This window comes from Cuculus canorus, chromosome 23 (assembly GCF_017976375.1).
Source record: "Cuculus canorus isolate bCucCan1 chromosome 23, bCucCan1.pri, whole genome shotgun sequence".
Lineage (NCBI taxonomy): Eukaryota > Metazoa > Chordata > Aves > Cuculiformes > Cuculidae > Cuculus > Cuculus canorus.
In genome coordinates, this window is record NC_071423.1 from 3,724,548 (window position 1) to 3,742,987 (window position 18,440).

At 49.1% G+C, this 18,440-nt stretch overlaps 1 protein-coding gene across 9 annotated transcripts in view; it reads right to left on the reverse strand.

The window, feature by feature from the left end:
- Window positions 1–18,440, reverse strand: part of B3GAT1 (beta-1,3-glucuronyltransferase 1) — a 39,052-nt gene that overhangs the window by 6,761 nt on the left and 13,851 nt on the right. For 2 of the 9 annotated variants that reach the window (XM_054086842.1, XM_054086844.1), the window contains exons 2-5: window positions 9,120–9,238; window positions 8,818–8,964; window positions 5,456–5,964; window positions 2,578–2,874 (exon numbers count right to left, since the gene is read on the reverse strand). In XM_054086842.1, coding sequence (XP_053942817.1) covers window positions 2,578–2,874; window positions 5,456–5,964; window positions 8,818–8,964; window positions 9,120–9,123 — 957 coding nt within the window. In that variant the 5' untranslated portion in view covers window positions 9,124–9,238. Of the gene's footprint in view, window positions 1–2,577; window positions 2,875–5,455; window positions 5,965–8,817; window positions 8,965–9,102; window positions 9,239–11,631; window positions 12,015–18,440 lie in introns of those variants that run through there. The other 7 variants (XM_054086843.1, XM_054086846.1, XM_054086845.1 and 4 more) reach the window with 7 other exon arrangements.

Consider the following 18,440-nt stretch of genomic DNA (forward strand, 5'->3'; position numbering starts at 1 on the left):
GTCTTTGGCCAAAGCTTAAGCTTTTTGCAGGAGTGTGCATTTGTGGGCTGGGTTCTGATAAATACTATAAATACCAGCACTGTGCGCACAGAAGGCAGTATTTTCGGAGAATAGATGCCTATGCTTATCTCGTGTACTTCCCTGATCCTTCCTTAGTGACTGTATCTGAGCACATCATAATTATTGATGTAAATCTCACTGTAAAACAGGAGTACGGTGATGGATAACGGAAGCAAACCAGAACAACTGCTGGGAGCACAGCAGCACCCTGAGAAAGAAGCCTGTGATTTGTCCTCAGGGCAATAGGACCCCAGTCCACAGCCTACTTCTGTCCTCCTCTGCTGCTCATCCGGACTCTCCTCCTCGTTAACCGGGTGAGCAAAACAGCAATTGGGAAATGGAGGCTGCTGGCATCAGCTAAAAGCAGCAAGGCAGAGCTGCACTCGGAGTTTGCCAGGAGCAGACAGCATTCACTTCGTAACAAGGACCCTTGTAAAATCCCCACAGCCGAGCCAAAAAAAGAAATGCAGTCTGTTTCGAATCCTGGCCAGCAATTCCTGCTTCTTCTCCATCTCTGACCTGCGGCTCCTGCGTGACAGCACTGATGCTGCAGCACCATTTTTTTTTCCCTGTGCCTGGAAACAACATTTTCTTTCCTCTCCTTCCTCCACAACCCCGATTTCCTATTCCCAGCCTTTTAACACAGCTTCTTTCCTACAGTTATTTACAGCAGGGACAATAGACCAAAGATTTCGTAACTGGCCACTGAGTAAACACCTCTAATCCCCTGTACAACAGACCGAAAGCAACCAAAAGCATCTCCCTTGTTCTGCTGCAAACACACTTATTTCCAGGCAGTGCTTCCTTGTTAGCTAGAAGGGCACGCAGTGCCCAAGAACAGAGATCTAATTTGAATCCAATCTCTTTTTCCACCCTTGGGACACCATCTGCGTTATTTATCCCAGTGCTGGGCAACCGTAACCACAGCCATGCAGATTTAAAAACCGAGGCACAGTAGGTATCAGATAATAAACAAATTGTTCCTCCCTCTCAGCTCCTTTTCCTTATGGAGAACATGGAGATCCTTGTTTTTAACGTGGCTGGGAGCCGGTGAGTGGTGCAGAAGGAAAGTAGAGGTGTAGGGCGTTGTTCAAAATGTTTTCTTATTCCAAAAAGGGATGGAGACCTGGATCCAACACTGGGTCTGTTGGTAGTTACAAAATAAGTATAGGATGAGGGAAAACAGTTTTAAGCTGAAAGAGGGGAGATTGAGATGAGATCTTGGAAAGAAACGTTTTGTTGTGAGGGTGGGGAGACCCTGGCCCAGGTTGCCCAGAGCAGTGGTGGCTGCCCCATCCCTGGAGGGGTTCAAGGTCAGGTTGGATGGGGCTTGGAGCCCCTGATCCAGCAGGAGGTGTCCCTGCCCATGGAAGGAGGTGGAACTGGATGGGCTTTGAGGTTCCTTCCAACTCAAAACCATTCTATGATAATTAAGCAATAAAGACTCCCTAAATCAGACTGACTGATGCCTATTCGAGACAAAGGCATGACAGTGGCACAGAGGGCTCTGTGATCTCAGAGGAACCCTCTCCATAGCGGTGGTGCCCAGAGTATCCGCTCACAAAGCTCTCAAAAGCACTTGACAGCACCTCTGTTGCTGATGCGCTGTGATTGATGCCTGTCAGTCTAACCAACATTGTCTCATTGTATCTCGCACGTTCTCCTGTCATTCCAGATAGATATCCATCTGTTGTCTCTCATCTTAGACCAGGAAATCTTTAAGGCAAGAACCATCATTGCATTCTGAGTTTCTATGTTATTTAGCACATCGGGGTCCTGCTCCGTGATGTGGTGGCTCCTGGGCAATATGCACAGTCAAATAATTAGCAGTCATTTGACAGCAGTAAAATCCACCCGCCGCAAAATGAAGCTTCCTGGAAGCCTCCTAGAGCTCAGAGCAATATCCCAGGCATTAAAATATTTCTGCATTATCTCTGACACAGAAAGAGCCACGTTATTGTAGGCAAATACAGCGATATCGCATAGATGCCAAGAGGGAGAAGGTAACTTTGCCATAAGGCAATGATTTTGTGAACAGTCTTTCCCTGCAGCCAGGAATGCCGTGGCTGGTACTCCTGGTTACAGTTCAGATGGGTTCCAGAGGGCCAAACCTCATTATGATGCTGGCTTATCACAGGAGAATCACCCAGGAATTCACTAAAGCAACTGATCCACGTTTCACCTATGGAGTTCCCTGCGCCAGGGATTGGCAAGAGCACAGAGAAGCCCATCTTTAAAACAATACGGATATTTTCCAGAGGTAATAGAAGAACGTGGGACAGTTACAGGGGAGAAAGAACTCCATATTTCAAGGCTAATGGCAACTGCTAGCAGCCTGCAACCAGAAAAGATAACTGCCCTCCGCGCATTTCAATACTTAGTCGCCCTTTCCCAGCTCCCTTGCAACGAGGCTGTGCCCTCTCCAAACGCGGAGGTCAAGCGACTGAATGACAAGGCAGAATGAGCTTTCTCCTACCTCCGGATCCCCACACCCCATGTATGATGAAAAGACCGTACCTTAGTGCAATTGGCAGCTTTCGGCTCAAGGTCATTCAAGGTGACGAGTTCCCGGAGCAGGCTGCTTTCCTGGTAGCCTCCCTTCACTCCTCGTAATTTGAAGTAAGCCTGAGATCGCTGGAGAATCAGCCTGAGGTTCACAGCAAACCCCGCCATGTCTATAGCAAAGGGGCGATGGGGGTCGAACACAGTTTTCCAGCCGTAGACCTTCCCTGCAGCGTTCACTTTGGGCGACTCATAGCGCAAGCCACCAACGAAGGCCACCGGCCACACCGACACCTTCCTGGTGCTGCGCATCTGGAGGCAAGGAAAGAGAGAAAGGGATGGTGGGTGCGCACAGAAGGATTGGCTGCATGAAACTAGAATGGTTTCACCTTGCTCGCTGCCTTGCACGAGCTATGCATCCTCGAGCTTCAGCGCAAATCCTAGAGCTGAGAGCATGGGTTATGCTCCCAGCACCTGCTGTGGCTCGGACCGAGCTGCAGAACTCAGTACTCACCTGAACAAGGATGTACATCCTGGAGCTGGAGGAGAAAAGTGCTTTAGAAAGTGGCAACGATAGCAACAATAATGGACAGTCATGGAACCAAGCATGAGTTCAGCACTAAAAACAAAGCTGCCCATAATCAACATAACTGAGATTTAAGAGTGTATTTTTATCCAAAGATCTTCAGAGTTGTGGGGCGTCAGTCCTCCGCAAGGACAGCTGGGGAAATCAGGGCATAGAGAAGGGAAGCGCCTTGCCCAAGGCCACCTGGAAACACAGAAATGGCATATGTGGGAAGAAAGGTGCTTTCTCTGAAAGCTAAGGAGTTTGAGCTGCCGTCTCAGCCTGTGAGACGCAGTAAGGTTAAAAGCATCTTTAGAGAGGGGCACGGCAGCTGTAGCCCCCAGCCTCGGGGACAGAGAAGCACAGCCCCTCTGAAGCTCCCAACATGCAGGACGGTGCTTTGTAGCCGCTCCTGCTGCCCAGCAGAACAACACTGGATGCCCCGTAGAGCCGACAGAAATAGAGAGGAGCCATCGGGGGACACTTCAGATGGCTGCACTTGCCAAGGCAGATGCTTTGAATGCCAGTCTGCGTGCTCACCCCCCAGCGCCCTGTCCTGCTTTGCTGGCAGGCTCAGCCTTGCTTCTGCTCTCAGCCCAGTCTCTTAGATCAGGGATCTCCCAGAGCTAATCTCATCACTGCTAATTACTGTAAACGAGACCAGAAGAGCTCTGGCACTTGCCCTTCTGCATTATACACATGCTAACGGCAGCCCCTGTCCACAGGGGAAAAATAGTGCATGTCTTCTGCATTTCACAGCACATTTCATTGGCTCCGGGTGACCTTAACTGCAGCTTCATCTCAGAGAGGAAAAGCCTCTACGAGCAAAGCACACAGGGGAAGGAAGGAACCCTCTCTGCTTTACTAAAGTGCGGTGTCTGTCTCAGGATGCTGCCAGTGCCAGCCTCAAAGGGGACTGGGGAAGAAAGAGATTCAGTCTGAATTTGCTTTCAGCTTTAAAAACGTTTATATTGCTGTTGCTATCCAAGCTCAAGCAAAAGCCATCAGGGAAGGGAAAGGGGGTGTGTATGGAGCAAAGAAATAGGTGATCCTTGGTATGAAAACTGGCAGCTGGTGGGGAAAGAGGCAATCCTCCTTTTCTTGTCCCCTGCTGCAAGAGCTTGGCCTTGAGGAGAGCAAGGGAACAAGTAATCTCAGAGCTGGAAGGCAGGTGAGGTACAGCGTGCCGGGCACTGGAAGAGCACTGCACAGCTGCAGACAGGGAAAGGCACAGGAGCTCAATTAGAGTAGTATAATTCCACAGCAGGAGTGGAACAAGCAGCAAAGGTGGGAAAGCACATGGGAACCTTCCCCTGCTCAAGCCTGACAAGACTGTCAGGACACGCTGAGGTCCAGCCTGCCATCACAGCTCCCAGAGCCACAAACTTCCAGGCTGAAGCCTCAGTCCCGTTGCTTACCCACAACAGCACGAGAGACCATCCATCCCCTGCTGGTGCGAGAGAAAGAGCTCTGGAAAGGAGCACTGCACACCTCTTGGCAGAGGCAGTGCACGAGAAGCTCTACTTTTATGGTAGCAGAAACAAGTCCTGACAGACACAATCTCTTTGTGTGTGCGGCAAACCAGAGACAACCGCCCAGAGCATCCCCTGAACAAGATGTCCTGCAGGTGCTAGGACTGTGCTGACACTGTTCAGGCGTAACTCTGAAAGGGCACTGCTACCTCAGCTGGGGATCCGTGTAGAGCAGGCGCCAGGCTCTTGACAGCTACAGAATTTAACCAGTGGATACTCCGGGATGAGAGGAAACAAATGCAAACAGCAAGCAAGGAAGAGAAACCCCAGGAACTCCTCAAACAAGAACGAACATGAATTAATAGGCAGCCAAGTGCAAGACATAGGGGTGACGGAGAAGAAAAGTGGATAACATCAGATCAGGAATCAGCCAGAAATCTCCTCCAGGGTGGGGCATGAAGGAGGATGGCTCAGTTTTCTTCTCCTAGGCATGTCAGACAGCAGGCGATATTCCAGTCCTAACAAGGCTCCCCACAGGGCAAGGCAGCTCCTCATTAGCTCCCTTTACAGTAAGAGCTATCTGCCTCCTAATCACATGCCAGAGGGAAAACTGGGGATCCCAGTTCTTTGCACAGGATGCCTTTGACTTTGGGAAATACACACTTTGCAGTGCAGTAACGGAGCCCCTGAGAAAAACTCAGGACAGCTGCAGTGGGACCACTGTGCAGCCAAGACCGAGCCAGATGTCAGGCGAGGACGTACACAGCATCCTGACAGCTTGGTACACAGCATCTTTTGCACTCCACGTGCTAATCTGCTGTGTTGGCCAGGCGAGGCCCCCCCAGCAGGTTCTTACCTCCTCAAAGAGCTCCAGGCTGTAGGTGTTATCGTCATCGGCAAAATAAACAATCCCAGGTTGGCTGTTATTTTTGTTAAAGGTCTCTCTCAGCCATCTGAGGGCAAGGTTCCTCTGCATGGTGCCCCGGGGGATGCGGGGGTCCCTCATGTCTCCCCGCAGCTTGTAATTGCGGGGTGTCTCCACGTTGAGGTGGGTGTAGTTAAGCCCCGTGTCCCGCAGCAGTCGGGTGATGAGAGGCGTGCGCCGCTGCGAGTCCTCCACTAGGATCCAGTGCAGGTTTGGCACGTGCAGGAGGGTGTTGGCCAAGCGCGTCAGCTCTGCCTTCTGTACGGGCCGGCTGTAGGTGGGCGTAATGACGTGGATGGTGGGAAGGGTGTCTGACCACGGGGGTGGACGGGTATAAACATATTCTGTCCTCACCACCTCCACAATGTCCCGGTCCGACAAGCAGTATTCCTTGGAGTCCAAGCCTGCAGCGAGATCACGTCGGGAGTCACCACCATCATCTGAGCAAGGGTACGGGAGAGAAGAAAAAGCCGCATGGACTCAGTCCTCCAACACCCCCCGACTGAGCCAGCAGGCTGCTTGCTAAGAGCAGGTGACCCTCGTGGTTTCAGAGGAAAGGAAACAAGCTCGGATGGAGGCTTTGACAAATAAATACACAAATAAATAAAGGAATCGGGGAAAAACACACTCATGAGAAAAGAAGTTCCTGCTGTTAGAAAAGCAGCAGCGAACAAATTCTGGGAGTCCGGGACAATGGTGCAGCTGAGTGCTCAGAATAAGCAACTTCAAAAAGCACCCAGAAGAGATGGGCGTGTGGAGCAATTAGATCTAGATAAAGCAAATAGCAGCATGGATTGATGATCTGTCATTCCTGAAGAGCTCCAGTGGGACATGACTTACAGCTCTGGGCATCGCACTCGGTGGGACAGGACTTATGGCTCTGCACTCTGGCACTGGAGCCCCTGGACTGGGAGGCAGGGAACATACAGAATACATACATTTTGTAGCAAATAGAAAGTCAGAGAAGATCCCCCAGCAGCAGCATCTCACCAGGACACTGCAGTAGCCTCTGCTGTCCTGACCGGCCTGGGATGGGGCACAGAGAAGTGAAGAAAGACATGCTTCAAATCCAGAAATGGAGAGTAGAAATTTAAGCCTGTAATTGTAGGCTTTTCCTGCAGAGGCTTCCACCTGCCTCTGAGCAACCCCTCCTCAAAAAGAACCTACGGATCTCCGAACAGAACAGCCCATTCAGCGCTGTGGATGTGAACAATGAACAGCTCAGATACAGACACACTGATCCAAACATATAAAACCATTGCCAAGAGAGGCTCGTTCATCAGCTCAAGGCAAAAAAAAAGGTCCGTGCACCTGTCCCTTTTCCAGGGTGTGACTTTCACACCTCTGCAGAGCAGCACAGCCTGCAGTCAGGATCCGGCAGAGATGAAGGGGCACCTCCGTTCGGGATAGAAGCCATCTGCTCTCTAGTGGGATCACAATGCTTTGAGTCAGAGGTTTTGCAAAACCAGTTACTACCAGGAACTTCAGATGAGAGAGGACAGGAAGAGACAGACATTAGATCTGACCCACTAGGGTACTACCTATGGGGTTTGTTTTTCATAGCGTGTAACTCTTCCAGCAGCACAGACTTTGATACCAGCCCTGAACTGAATGAAAGCTTCATGCTCCATGGCACTGCAGGAAGGAGGGGGCGTATCTGATGGAGGGGACAGGGTCAAGGTGTCTGCACGTGGTCCTATCAGGCCTTACAGAAGGCAAAGCACATCAGCAACGCTCTCCGAAAGCAGAGAACGCTGGAACCAGTTCAAAAATAGACCTGCAAAATGCATTGGACACAGATCCAAATGTAATTAGCCAGGACGGTGCTCGGGACAGTTTGCAGACCCCTGCAGGTCAACATCTCAGCTGTAAATCCTGGCATGTGGAAGCCCTGCTGTTCCGTGCTCTCTAGGGTATAGATGCACATCTCTTTTTTCAGCACCTGCTACCAAAGGACGTCAGAAACATTTCACAAGAACAAGATTTCTCCTAGGAGCCTCCTCGTTTTGCTCTAGGGGTTCAGGGAAGCAGAGGAACTGTCTTACCAAGGTCATTGGTAAGACCACGACTGAGTCCGAGCAGAGCGGTCTCTGTGCTGTAACCTCAGTGTCCATGGCCATTCACAAGAAACAGCTCCTACTTTTTAGGGCACTGAATCAAACTCGTGTACAAACAGCATATTCTTAGTATTCTTTCAGGTCCTGCTTGATCCTGCCCAGTAGATCCCTCATCCTCTGAAAAACTGTCCACCTTCCAGAGTGGATCACAGTCATTTTTCTCTTAACAACTGCCCAAAGCCTCATGGGTGGCTGTCAGTCCTCCAGAGGGAGAGGTAAAGCTGCTCAGAACAGATGCTGAACTTCTGACAACACAAACTGCACATCAGACTGTTCTGCAAAAGCATAAGCAACGGCGGAGAATGGGTACAAACATCAAAAAGACAAGGGGAGAGGATCTCCCAGAGAAAGGGACCAGAGAAGGACAACGGGCTGGCCTTCATCCCCACAGACAAGTGTCTCCAACCTGACCTGCCTGCCCCAGTGCTCAGCAGAAGGGCAGAACCAAGAATGAAGACTGCAGTTGTCAATGTGGCTTCTTCCAACCCCTAAGAGCTCTCATAGGCCTTGGACATCGCTGCTATGCCAAGAACAGGATAAAAGCTAGGACCCTTCTGGCCAGAGAGGATCACTCAGAACATCCTGCGTTCACCTGACTTGGGCCAGGGCTCTATCTAATACTTCGCGTGACAGTGTGGAAGCCGACTCTCGCAGCATTGTACCACCACCAGGTGAGATGCTGGCTCTTGCCTTCTCCTTCAAGTGCAAGAAAACCAGTTTCCTGCTTTCCTGAGGACACTTAAAAAACACTCTTTGTCTCACATCACACAGAGCAGCTGTCTCAAGTGGCAGCTTTGTTTCCTCTGCACTCTTTTTTTCCAGGTTTCCCGCTGGACTAACTCGTGTGCAGAATGCTGCAAAGACCAGCAGGAAGGGACTCCTTTCTTAGAGATCACCAGGGAACAAAGAACAGCATCTTCCTTCAGTACTCTGGATTTAGGCTGTAAAGATCTCTCCAAGTGCAGTACGTGCATCCCACGGCTTGGAGTTTGATGTCTCAGAAGAACCCCTACGAGCACTGAGCTGTTCCTCGAGCAGAAGTGGGGAGGCTTCTGCGTGAGCATGGACTGGGAGCTGAGATGAGAATGGCTGCCATGGAGAAATGAAATGAGAGAGGATATGAGGACGAGGGAGGGATGGCACAGCCTTGGCATGGGCTGGTTTGATTTCTCTCACCCTTATGCACTGCAAGCAGTGGAGCAATGGTGCTCTGGTGCCAGACGGTGATTAGTAGTGTCCAGGGCAGAACTATCAGCACGATAGCCAGGATGTCTCGTCTCTTCGGCATCTCCAAGACTGACTGGACCCACAGCTCCTCATTACCTGACAGCGAAAACCCCAGAGACAGAACAGCAGAGCACATGGAGAACAGAAATAAATGGGCAAGAAGGAACAAGGACAGAGAGAGAGAACGCGAGAGAGGGAGAGAGCAGCGAAGGCGACACGACTCATAGGTCTTACCAGTGCTTACAACCCACCCATTGCAGAAGCAGGTTTGGAGGGGCCTTGGCTGCTGGCACCAGGAGCAGGAGGGCACTTCTACAGGAGACCACTGGAGCTGCCAGCAGGAACCTCAGGGCCTCGTTTGGAAGGAAACCTGCAACGCAGAGCAGAGGTGAGTAGGCAAAGTACTAGGGAGCTCCAGAGAGATCACAAATCTTCCTCAAGAGAGCAAACCAAACTGGGTCGGTGAGAAACAGAACTGTGTCCCTCTCCTCTAGGGAGAATTCCTCCTGGGTGTCCAGAGTCTTGCTTTCCTTTACATCCACTTGTCAAGGGAGCCCCTTGCTTCCACCGCGCAGTGGTTGCTCAGTGCTGCAGTGTCTGAACCATCCACCAGCGGAAAAGGACCATTCAGCCACAAACCAGCTAAGCCTCAAACCCCGAGTGCTTTGCCCAGGCCCCAAGGAGGAAGCCGAGACCACAATGACCACATTATTTAGTTGACACACCAGCAAGTGCTCTGACCCACCAGACCCTTCCCCTTGACTGTGTTCTTGGGAACACAGCTCCAGCAAAGCCAACAACTTGCTTTTTGCCCGTCACTGCCATCCTCTCCGCTCAGACCATCCCACTGGCATCTTTGCCGCAGCCGCTTTTAACTCGGGCTTCCAATAGCCTGTTCAGGTTCATTTCTTTCATCTCGGAGGTGTTGCGACTGGAGTATATTAAACTGCCACAATGGCTTAGCCTGATTCAGTACAAGCACATACAAGATTTAGGCAGACTGTGTTTTACCCAAGTATCTTGGCAAGCAAAGTACATCACTTAGCAGGGACACACACAGTGGACAGTTTGCAAACACGGGTAACAGTTTAGTACGACGGTTCCCACGTGAGGGGACGCCTCAGCCCACTGCTAAAAAAGCTGCATTGCAGATAAAGGAGAGCCCAGAGGATGTCGCAGTCGAAGGTAGGGAGCAACTTGCTCTGGGGAAGAGCATTCATCTCCCACTGCACAGCCGCTGGCTGGTCAGTCTCCACCACCACAGCACCCTGGATACAACCAGATCCCCTCCTTACATCAGAAGGACCTGCAGATATGATGCTACTTTGCAAATGTTTTTCCCAAGGCCCTTGGAACTTGTTTTTTCTTGGCTGCATGGGGCAATCATGGAGAGATCCAGGTTCAAACCTCTGATTAACCCAATTTGGATTGATCTGAATTTCCCTTGGCCGTGCCTCGACCACCGAGCTGTACAGTCAGCCTCTGGCACTGCACCCAGTGGAAGACTTGAAGAGAAAAGGCTCCAAGAACCAATGTGTTGTCCTTTTAAAGTGCAAGCAAGCAATATGCAAGTTGCTGGACAGAACCCGGTTCTTCCAAATTAGCACTTCAATCACAGTGGTCTTAATTTACCAGGGAAAACAAAGGGTAGGGAAAATACAGGTTGGCCTGTGTCCATGTAAATGTCCCACAATAAAAGTGTGAGCTAATCCATCTTTTTCCACACATGAAACCCCTGACTTTTCAAATAACTTCCAGCCAACTCTAGCAAAGAGCCAGTTCCCCACCCAGAAGTCTCTCATCAGGAGAGCCTTGCCACCTCCCATCCAAAAACCTCTGCCAGATATTACGGCGCTGAGGACCATTCGGCTCTCTTACACCCACCCTGCTCCAGCACCACACACAGAGGCAAAGCCTCAATCAGGAGACCCTCGTTAGAGGACGCGATCAACAGATGTGCTGGCAAACTGCACTTAGGAAAAACAAGAAGCCGGTGGTATGGAAGGAAGTTGTGGAAGAACCATGCAAGTTGTCACTAGTGAGGGTGGTAAGAGGGAGAGGAAACAACAAACCTCAAAACCAACGACCAAACACATCTAGTTCTATGGAAAGCGGCAAGTACAGGGAACCAGCAGGAAAAAGCTTTTCACAGCCCAAGGATATGCTCTGCGCAGCCAGACACCCTGCGGACTTTCAAAGAAACGTCTCTCAGTAACACAGATTTGTCCCTATTTTTTTCAGAACCAGAGAAATCAGCCCCATCCAGACAAAACAAACCAGGAAGGAAGAGGAGAAATTATCCCAGCAAACATCAGCCTTCTGCTGTGCCCCTGTCCAGCTCTGAGAGCCAGAGAAATCCCACTGGCGTAGCTCTGCCAAAGCACACAGTGCCCTCAGGAAAGAGCATCTGGCCTCATCCTTTGTGTCCTTGCAGTTGCCATCGCTGCCTGAACAGAGGGCACTGAGTACTGGCATCCTTTGAATCCTCCGATAAAGCCAGAACATGTCCTTTGAGCATCCCTGTAGGGCAAAGCAATATAAGGGGCAGCTCTGCAAAGACTGACCACCTCGCCTGGTTTAGCGCCTTCGCTACAAGTGCTCCAAGGAAAGAGATCTGCCACTGGAGAGGGGTGAGAGGAAACGACATGCTAAAAGAGCCACTCAGAGGCCATTCACAGCACCTGGCAAGCTGCCACAGCGGGCTGGCATGCATCAAATGCCCCGTTTGTCAAGGACGGCTTCCTCCGAATACAGTGTTCTTACCTTACCGATGCCTTTTCCTTGCCTCCTGCCCGGCCAGACTCGAATAGTTATCATCCTCCCATAGGACAGGCTGACCCTCAGCTTCATACGATGGAAAACGGGCATCTTTGGGCTCTGATTTCCATCCCCTCAACACAGGAGAGAATGAACAGGCCCAACGATTTGTGCATTGGTCTCTTTGGGATCGATTCCTTTTAATTTGCTACAGAGCATTTAGCAGCTCCCTGGTCAATCATCCGTCACTTTGGAGCTCCAGCTGCCAAGGGCCAACCCAGCCCGCTTGTGCCCCAGCTCTGCTCCGACTGGAAGCAGAATGCTCCCAGGGACAGTGGAATGCTTTCTGCCCACGTCCTCCTGGAGCTGTTTGAGCGCTGAGCTCCTTCTGCACCATCGGCAACCGCGGGCCTCAGATGTGAGTCAGATAACCCGGCAGATAACCCCTTGCTCAGTGGCTGTAATTAATGTTCCCTTCCCTAGCCATCACGCTTCACATGCTCAAAGGGACACAACCCCAGTATGGATTTGATCACGGAGGGCGATGCTCAGCTGGGAGAGAACGTGGAGCCACAGAGCTGATCCACATTTCTGCTCCCTGACCTGTCTGCACCTACAGCTCTGCGAAATCTGCCCTGCAGCAAAGATTTTCTCACTATTCATTCCCAAAGCGATTTGATTTTATTGATGACCCCGAGATGCACGATTGAAGGACAAGGTAAGAATTCACTTGGGGCTGCTGTGAGGACTAGGAAATCTGGATCCGAAGTAGCACCATGAAATGTGGATGCAGACAGAGTAGCACTATGAAACCTGGATTCAGACAAAGTTGCACCATGAAACCTGGATCCAGACGGTGCAACACCAGGAAATCTGGATCCAGATGATGCAGCACCATGAAATCTGGATCCAGACGATGCAACACCATGAAACCTGGATTCAGACAAAGTTGCACCATGAAACCTGGATCCAGACGATGCAGCATCATGAAACCTGGATTCAGACAAAGTTGTACCATGAAACCTGGATTCAGACAAAGTTGCACCATGACACCTGGATTCAGATGATGCAGCACCAGGAAATCTGGATCTAGACAAAGTAACACCATGAAATCTGGATCCAGATGATGCAATACCATGAAATCTGGATCCAGATGGTGCAACACCAGGAAATCTGGATCCAGATGATGCAGCACCATGAAATCTGGATCCAGACGATGCAACACCATGAAACCTGGATTCAGACAAAGTTGCACCATGAAACCTGGATCCAGACGATGCAGCACCAGAAAATCTGGATCTAGACAAAGTAACACCATGAAATCTGGATCCAGACGAAGCAGCACCAGCAAATCTGCATCCAAACAAAGCATTTAAAGCACGCTCCCTCCTAACACTAATGGAATTGAGGGTCTCAGTGCTGGGTGACGCCAATTCTCAGTGTAACAAAGCCACGCTTCCACCTCACCATCGCACGTTAAAGCTGCAGAAGGTGAAATCCATTTTCTCCCATGAACAACATCGGAAATACATGGTTGCCTGCAATTTTACACTGCTGGTGAGAGAAGTCACAGCTTTACAGCCCAAGACACGGGGCTTGCCCCACATCCAAGAAACCCCTTGCTACCAAGGCCAGATTATGCTTTTTGTTGCTGTTTATGGTACAAACGAGCCTAGAAAATCGTGCTTCTGCAGGCATTGACTCAGCTCCTGCCCCATCATAACACCACTCTCCTTTTCCCACTGTAATGTCCAACCCCAAACCTGGCTTTTTGCACATTGCCAGTTTTAGGCTTCTACTGTCTCCTCCTCCACAGGCGAAAGAAAGACGAGGAACAAATTTAAACATGAATTAATTAAAAGGAACAAACTCTATTATCCACTAGAGTTTCCCTTTATGATAATATCAGATGAAAGACGCAAACCACCAGCTCAGATGTAAGGGATTTTGGGGTTAAAATACTTCTAAAACAGAGGCGTTTTGCATAGTTTGGAAAGCTGTTCCTTGGCAGAAATCCTTTTTGCCATGCTGGAAGCAGAAGGGTTCTGCCACACGGTGAAAGAGATTTCACGTCTTCCAGCAGAGGGCAATGGTGTCAAGGCATGACAATATTGAAAGGACACTCATCTAATAAAAAAGCTTTAATAAATCCTGGAGCCATGTGTTAGTAATGTGCTGGATTATTAAATGCTGAAGGTTCTTTTTTTTTTTTAAATCAAGTTAATTGGCGTCAGCTCTGACACTTATCGTAGGAAACACCGATTTGATCTGCAATCTGGTTTATGCTTGGTTCTACCTTCTTTCTTCCTTTGGGGCTGATCAGCCCCAGCGTCATCATTCCTTGGTTCTCACACACTGAGCAGAAGCGGTTTAGAATATGTTGAACTAAAGAATTGCTTGAGTTGAATTTGTGTATATACATAAGTCACTGGAGTAAAAATAGTGTCTGGATATAAGAAAAGCACACACCAAAACCCCAAACAAAGAAACCAAACGCTTGTGTTACAAACCAGCCAGGAAATAAGGATACACAGCCAAATCCTACAGCAAAAGCTTTACAAAGAGAATAAACAGTCATACTTCAAGATATAAAGCATATTCTCACTACCAGCTTTTTCCCCAGGGCAAAGACTTCCCTAAACCTTGAAGACAGGGGTTCTTCCACCTTTGCAATAGGAATTGGTTCTGATCCTCGCTGAAAAATGATGCAGGAGCGGCGGAAGCCGGAGCTGCTCCCTCCGTTCAGCTCACTCCAATCACCGAGCAGACGGATCACAACCCCTGCGACCCACCAAACCCTTCTGAATTTACATCCAAGTCTCCACGCCTGAGCCAACCACCCTGGCATGGAAAACAGCGAGTGTGTGAGCGCAGCACTGTCGCATCCGTTTCACAGATGGGGAAACTGAGGCACGGGGCAGTTCTGGCTCTCCTCTGCAATCCCACTCCCCAGCAGACACTGGGAAGAAGGGCTCTGCCACTGCCCAGCTCCAGGTGCTCAGCACCAGCCCTGCTCCTCCCCACGCCGGTGGCAGGGAATGGGCACCACCAGCCTCTGTCTTATTTTGGTATTTGGCAGAAAAGGTTTGTAAAACACAGGCTAAAAATAAAGGTAGTAATAAAAGCCTCATGCTTGTTAATTACTCCGCAAGCCATTACTGACTAAAAACCCCATAACTTTAATGGGGGCTATTATAAGTATAGTAGCAAAACTATGGAGCTAATTACTGTTTAGTTATTAAGCAGAACATAGCCTGAACTGAGTAATGAGCACACAGAATTGCTTGTTCTTCGAGGGTTTAACCAGGGGCACCAACCTCAACCTTAGGTTCTCCTGACTCACAGGAGGGAAGGACAGAGGAGGCTGTAGGCTTCTACAAGGGGCAAAGCACCATCCTTGAGCAAAAGCTGATTTGCACAGCACGAAGCCAGAATTCCAAGTCAAGAGACAGAGTGAGAGCAATGCAGAAAAGTTTCAGATCACTGTTACCAGTCTGCCTGAGAGAGGAGAAAAGGATTAATCCACAGGAATCAAAACTGTTGAGCCAGTGCAGCCTGGGTCTGTGACGGAGGGTGAGCGTTTGCATCATCTCTTCATCCTGCATTTGTTTCTTTCTTTTAAAGAATTAAAATAATTCCTGTAGCCAAACCCAGAGAGATTATGTGTCCTTTCCCTTTTCCTTTCCCTTCTTGCTTCCCTCCATCTCCTTTTCCCTTCCCTTTCTTTCTTTTTTTAAAGACACACAATATAGAAAATTCAGAAATATTGAAAAGCCTCGAAAGGAAGTTTTAGGAGGTTGTTTTTCCACGTAATATTTCCGTCCAGCTTCACCAGCAAACCCTAGCTCTGTTACTTCTCTCGCCTTGGCTACAAAGGGGCCACTCTTTGTGCCTTCCAAGCTGTTAGAGAAACCGAGGCACAGAGACTGCAGAATCACCCCGACCTTGCAACAGCCGAAACAAAACCTGACCTACCATCCCCTTCCAATCCGGAGCCCCTGATCCCAGTTGCAACAAATGGGATGAAGAACACAGATTATCTAGCAGGAAAAAAATAATATTAACCAAGCTTCTCAGAACAACACTTAAAATTCAAAGCAAGCATGAGAAAAGTGGATCAAGGGAGCTCAACACAAGCACAATTAGCTTCTGTAATTTATTGCCACAGGATACTAAGAACAAGAACTTAACAGGATTCGGAAAAGGATTAGTTGTGTATGTGAATAAACTGCATATCCAGAATTAGAATGAACCACCCACCGGTTTGGAAAACATATAAACCCTTGAGTTTCAGAGCTTCAGCCAAATTTTAACAAGCATCAGAAACTTTCTCTTCTCAGATTAATCTTCCCCCTGTGCCGCTCCACCTCTGCAGACAGCACAATTATTTTTTTTTGTTTGTTTTTTTTTGGCTTAGAAAAGACCTTAAAGATCATTGAGTCCAACTTTAAACCTAACGCTACCAAATCCACCACTAAACCACACCCCTAAAGCACCACATCTGTGCATCTTTTAAATACCTCCAGGTATAACCCCTTCCCTGGGCAGCCTCTTGCAGTGCTTGACAATCCTTTCAGTGAAGCAACGTTCTTCAACACCCAATCTAAACCTCCCCTGCTGCAACTTGAGGCCATTTCCTCTCACCCTACCACTTGTTACTTCAGGGAAGAGACCAGCACCCACCTCACTACAACTCTTTTTCGGGTAGTAGAAGTGGCCAGAGCTAGAAACAGGGTAGGAGATGCGTCGGCACCGATCTTACGTTGACTATGCTGCCTAATCCCAAGATTTCACTGCTTCCAACAGGAAGGCAGACCTTCTGTTAAACACCTAAAGCTTCTATCCGTTGTCCTAAATGCGTTTGCTTTCTTGTGTGGGTTCTTACACTGAATCATCACCATAATGCTCAAGCATTCAGGATTTCCTGAACTTCCTTAGCTGCAGTCATTGCATTTCCTTTCCTTCTGGCTCTAAAGACACGAGGGAATACCTCGGAAGAGGCAGGTATCCTTTTATGACGGTGCTTTGGAAGAGAGTTGAAACTGGGCATTGCAATCTTCTTGTGATAAGCCAGGCAGAAACAAAATATGTGTCAGGCAGCCGGCAACAGAAGGTGGAAAGGCTGAAAAGCCTCATCAGCCTTGGAAAATGCTGTCCGTGCAGAGCAGCGTTACCCTTGCTGCCTTCCGAGGATGCTCTGATCTGTCGGTCAGGATTGGCAGCGCGTTGGTCCAGGCTCTCTTAAGCCAGGAAAGCTGTGGGTTGACTCAGGTCTTGGATGAGAAAGCACTTACAGTACCCAATATCACTTGACAAAGGCCTGCATTTCACAGATGTTGTTTATAAAGCGTCTCTATCAAGATGAAAAGCTGTTTGACTTAAAGCCCGCTTCCAAAATAGAAAGACAACCAGGAGTTTTCTTCTCTGGGGGAAAGGCTAATAACACCTATGAAAAGTTCTTCAACCTTCTTGAAGCTCGCTTGTGGGTGAAAGCTGAGCGAGTTCTGGGAAAGAGTGCTCCAACAATTAGCCCAGTCAAGGGGCTAATTGAATTTAAGTGGCATCAAGGCTTTTTGAACTGGTGACACAATGATATCTCGAGTTATCCGCTTTCCTCAGCAAAGACTTCCCCAGCATTGTCAGAAACAGACATTTCCAGACTATTTCCACCTCTGTGGTCTGCATTGCTTTGGGTATTTTGTGCACCGCTGACTTCCATAGACTTAAAAAAGTGACATTAACAAAGGGTGACCCAATTTCAACGTGATTGGACTAAATTCCACAGCTCTATAATAGGCTTTGCATATGCTTTGTCCAAAGGGTTTGAAGACGCGCTTCTGCGTGATGCCTCATGTAAGAGAGGCGGCAGCCTGTAACGACCAAGCCTCGTCTTTCCAACCAGCAGGCCAGGCAAGACCAGCATTTCAGAAGCTGCAAGGCTGAATCGTTGAGCCAAACATGTCAAGCTGACACCAGGCTCCCTGTGGACCTGCCTTTCTCCCTCTACCCGAGGAAGCCGAACAAGTTAAACGCGCGTAAGAGAGCTGAGTGATAAAAGAACGGCCATGGCTCTCAGAAGAAAGGCTGCCGCGCTTTCTAACTCTGAGTAAAAGTTGCCTCACCACCATGTGGATCACAATTCCGTTGTTCGTGGTTGAGAGAAGCCCCAGGCTTTTATATCCTGTCTGACTTCAGGGTGTGGGTGCACCTAGAACCCCATGCCGGTGGGATGCACTGGGGGTGCCTCCCTTTATGCTGGCAACTGGGAAAGTTCACAAACATGACCATTAAATATGAAGAGCTGTGCCCAGCAAGACACAAACCTTAATTTTACCTTCCAGCTGGCTCTGCAGTGTGTTCCTGATTTCAGACCTGGATACGAGACTTCTCACCTCCCACACACTGTTGCCTTCCTGGAGAGATGAGGCTGGGGAAGCACAGCAGGACCCACCACCCTGCTCGGCTGCGGTCAGGACACACACCACAGGGCACACACCTTCCACAGCAGCTCGCCAGCTCCGTGCCTAAGACCTGGCTTCATAGCCATCAGCACTTTTAATTACCAAGTTCTTCCCTAACCCTGAAAAAAAAAAAAAATCCTGCTCTAGTTAAAAAGAGTTATTAATAACCTGATTTTAATGCATTAAAAAAAGGGGAAAAAAGAAGTCTTGCAGAGCTAGCGAGCAAGCCAGCCCTCTCCCAATGCAGCGAGCCACCACTGTGTACCCTGAGCACCTTAAAAAGGGATTTAGTTTTCAAAAGTCTATTTTTTCTTTTTTCAATAGGGAACATCAAGTATCTTAAGGGTGATTTCT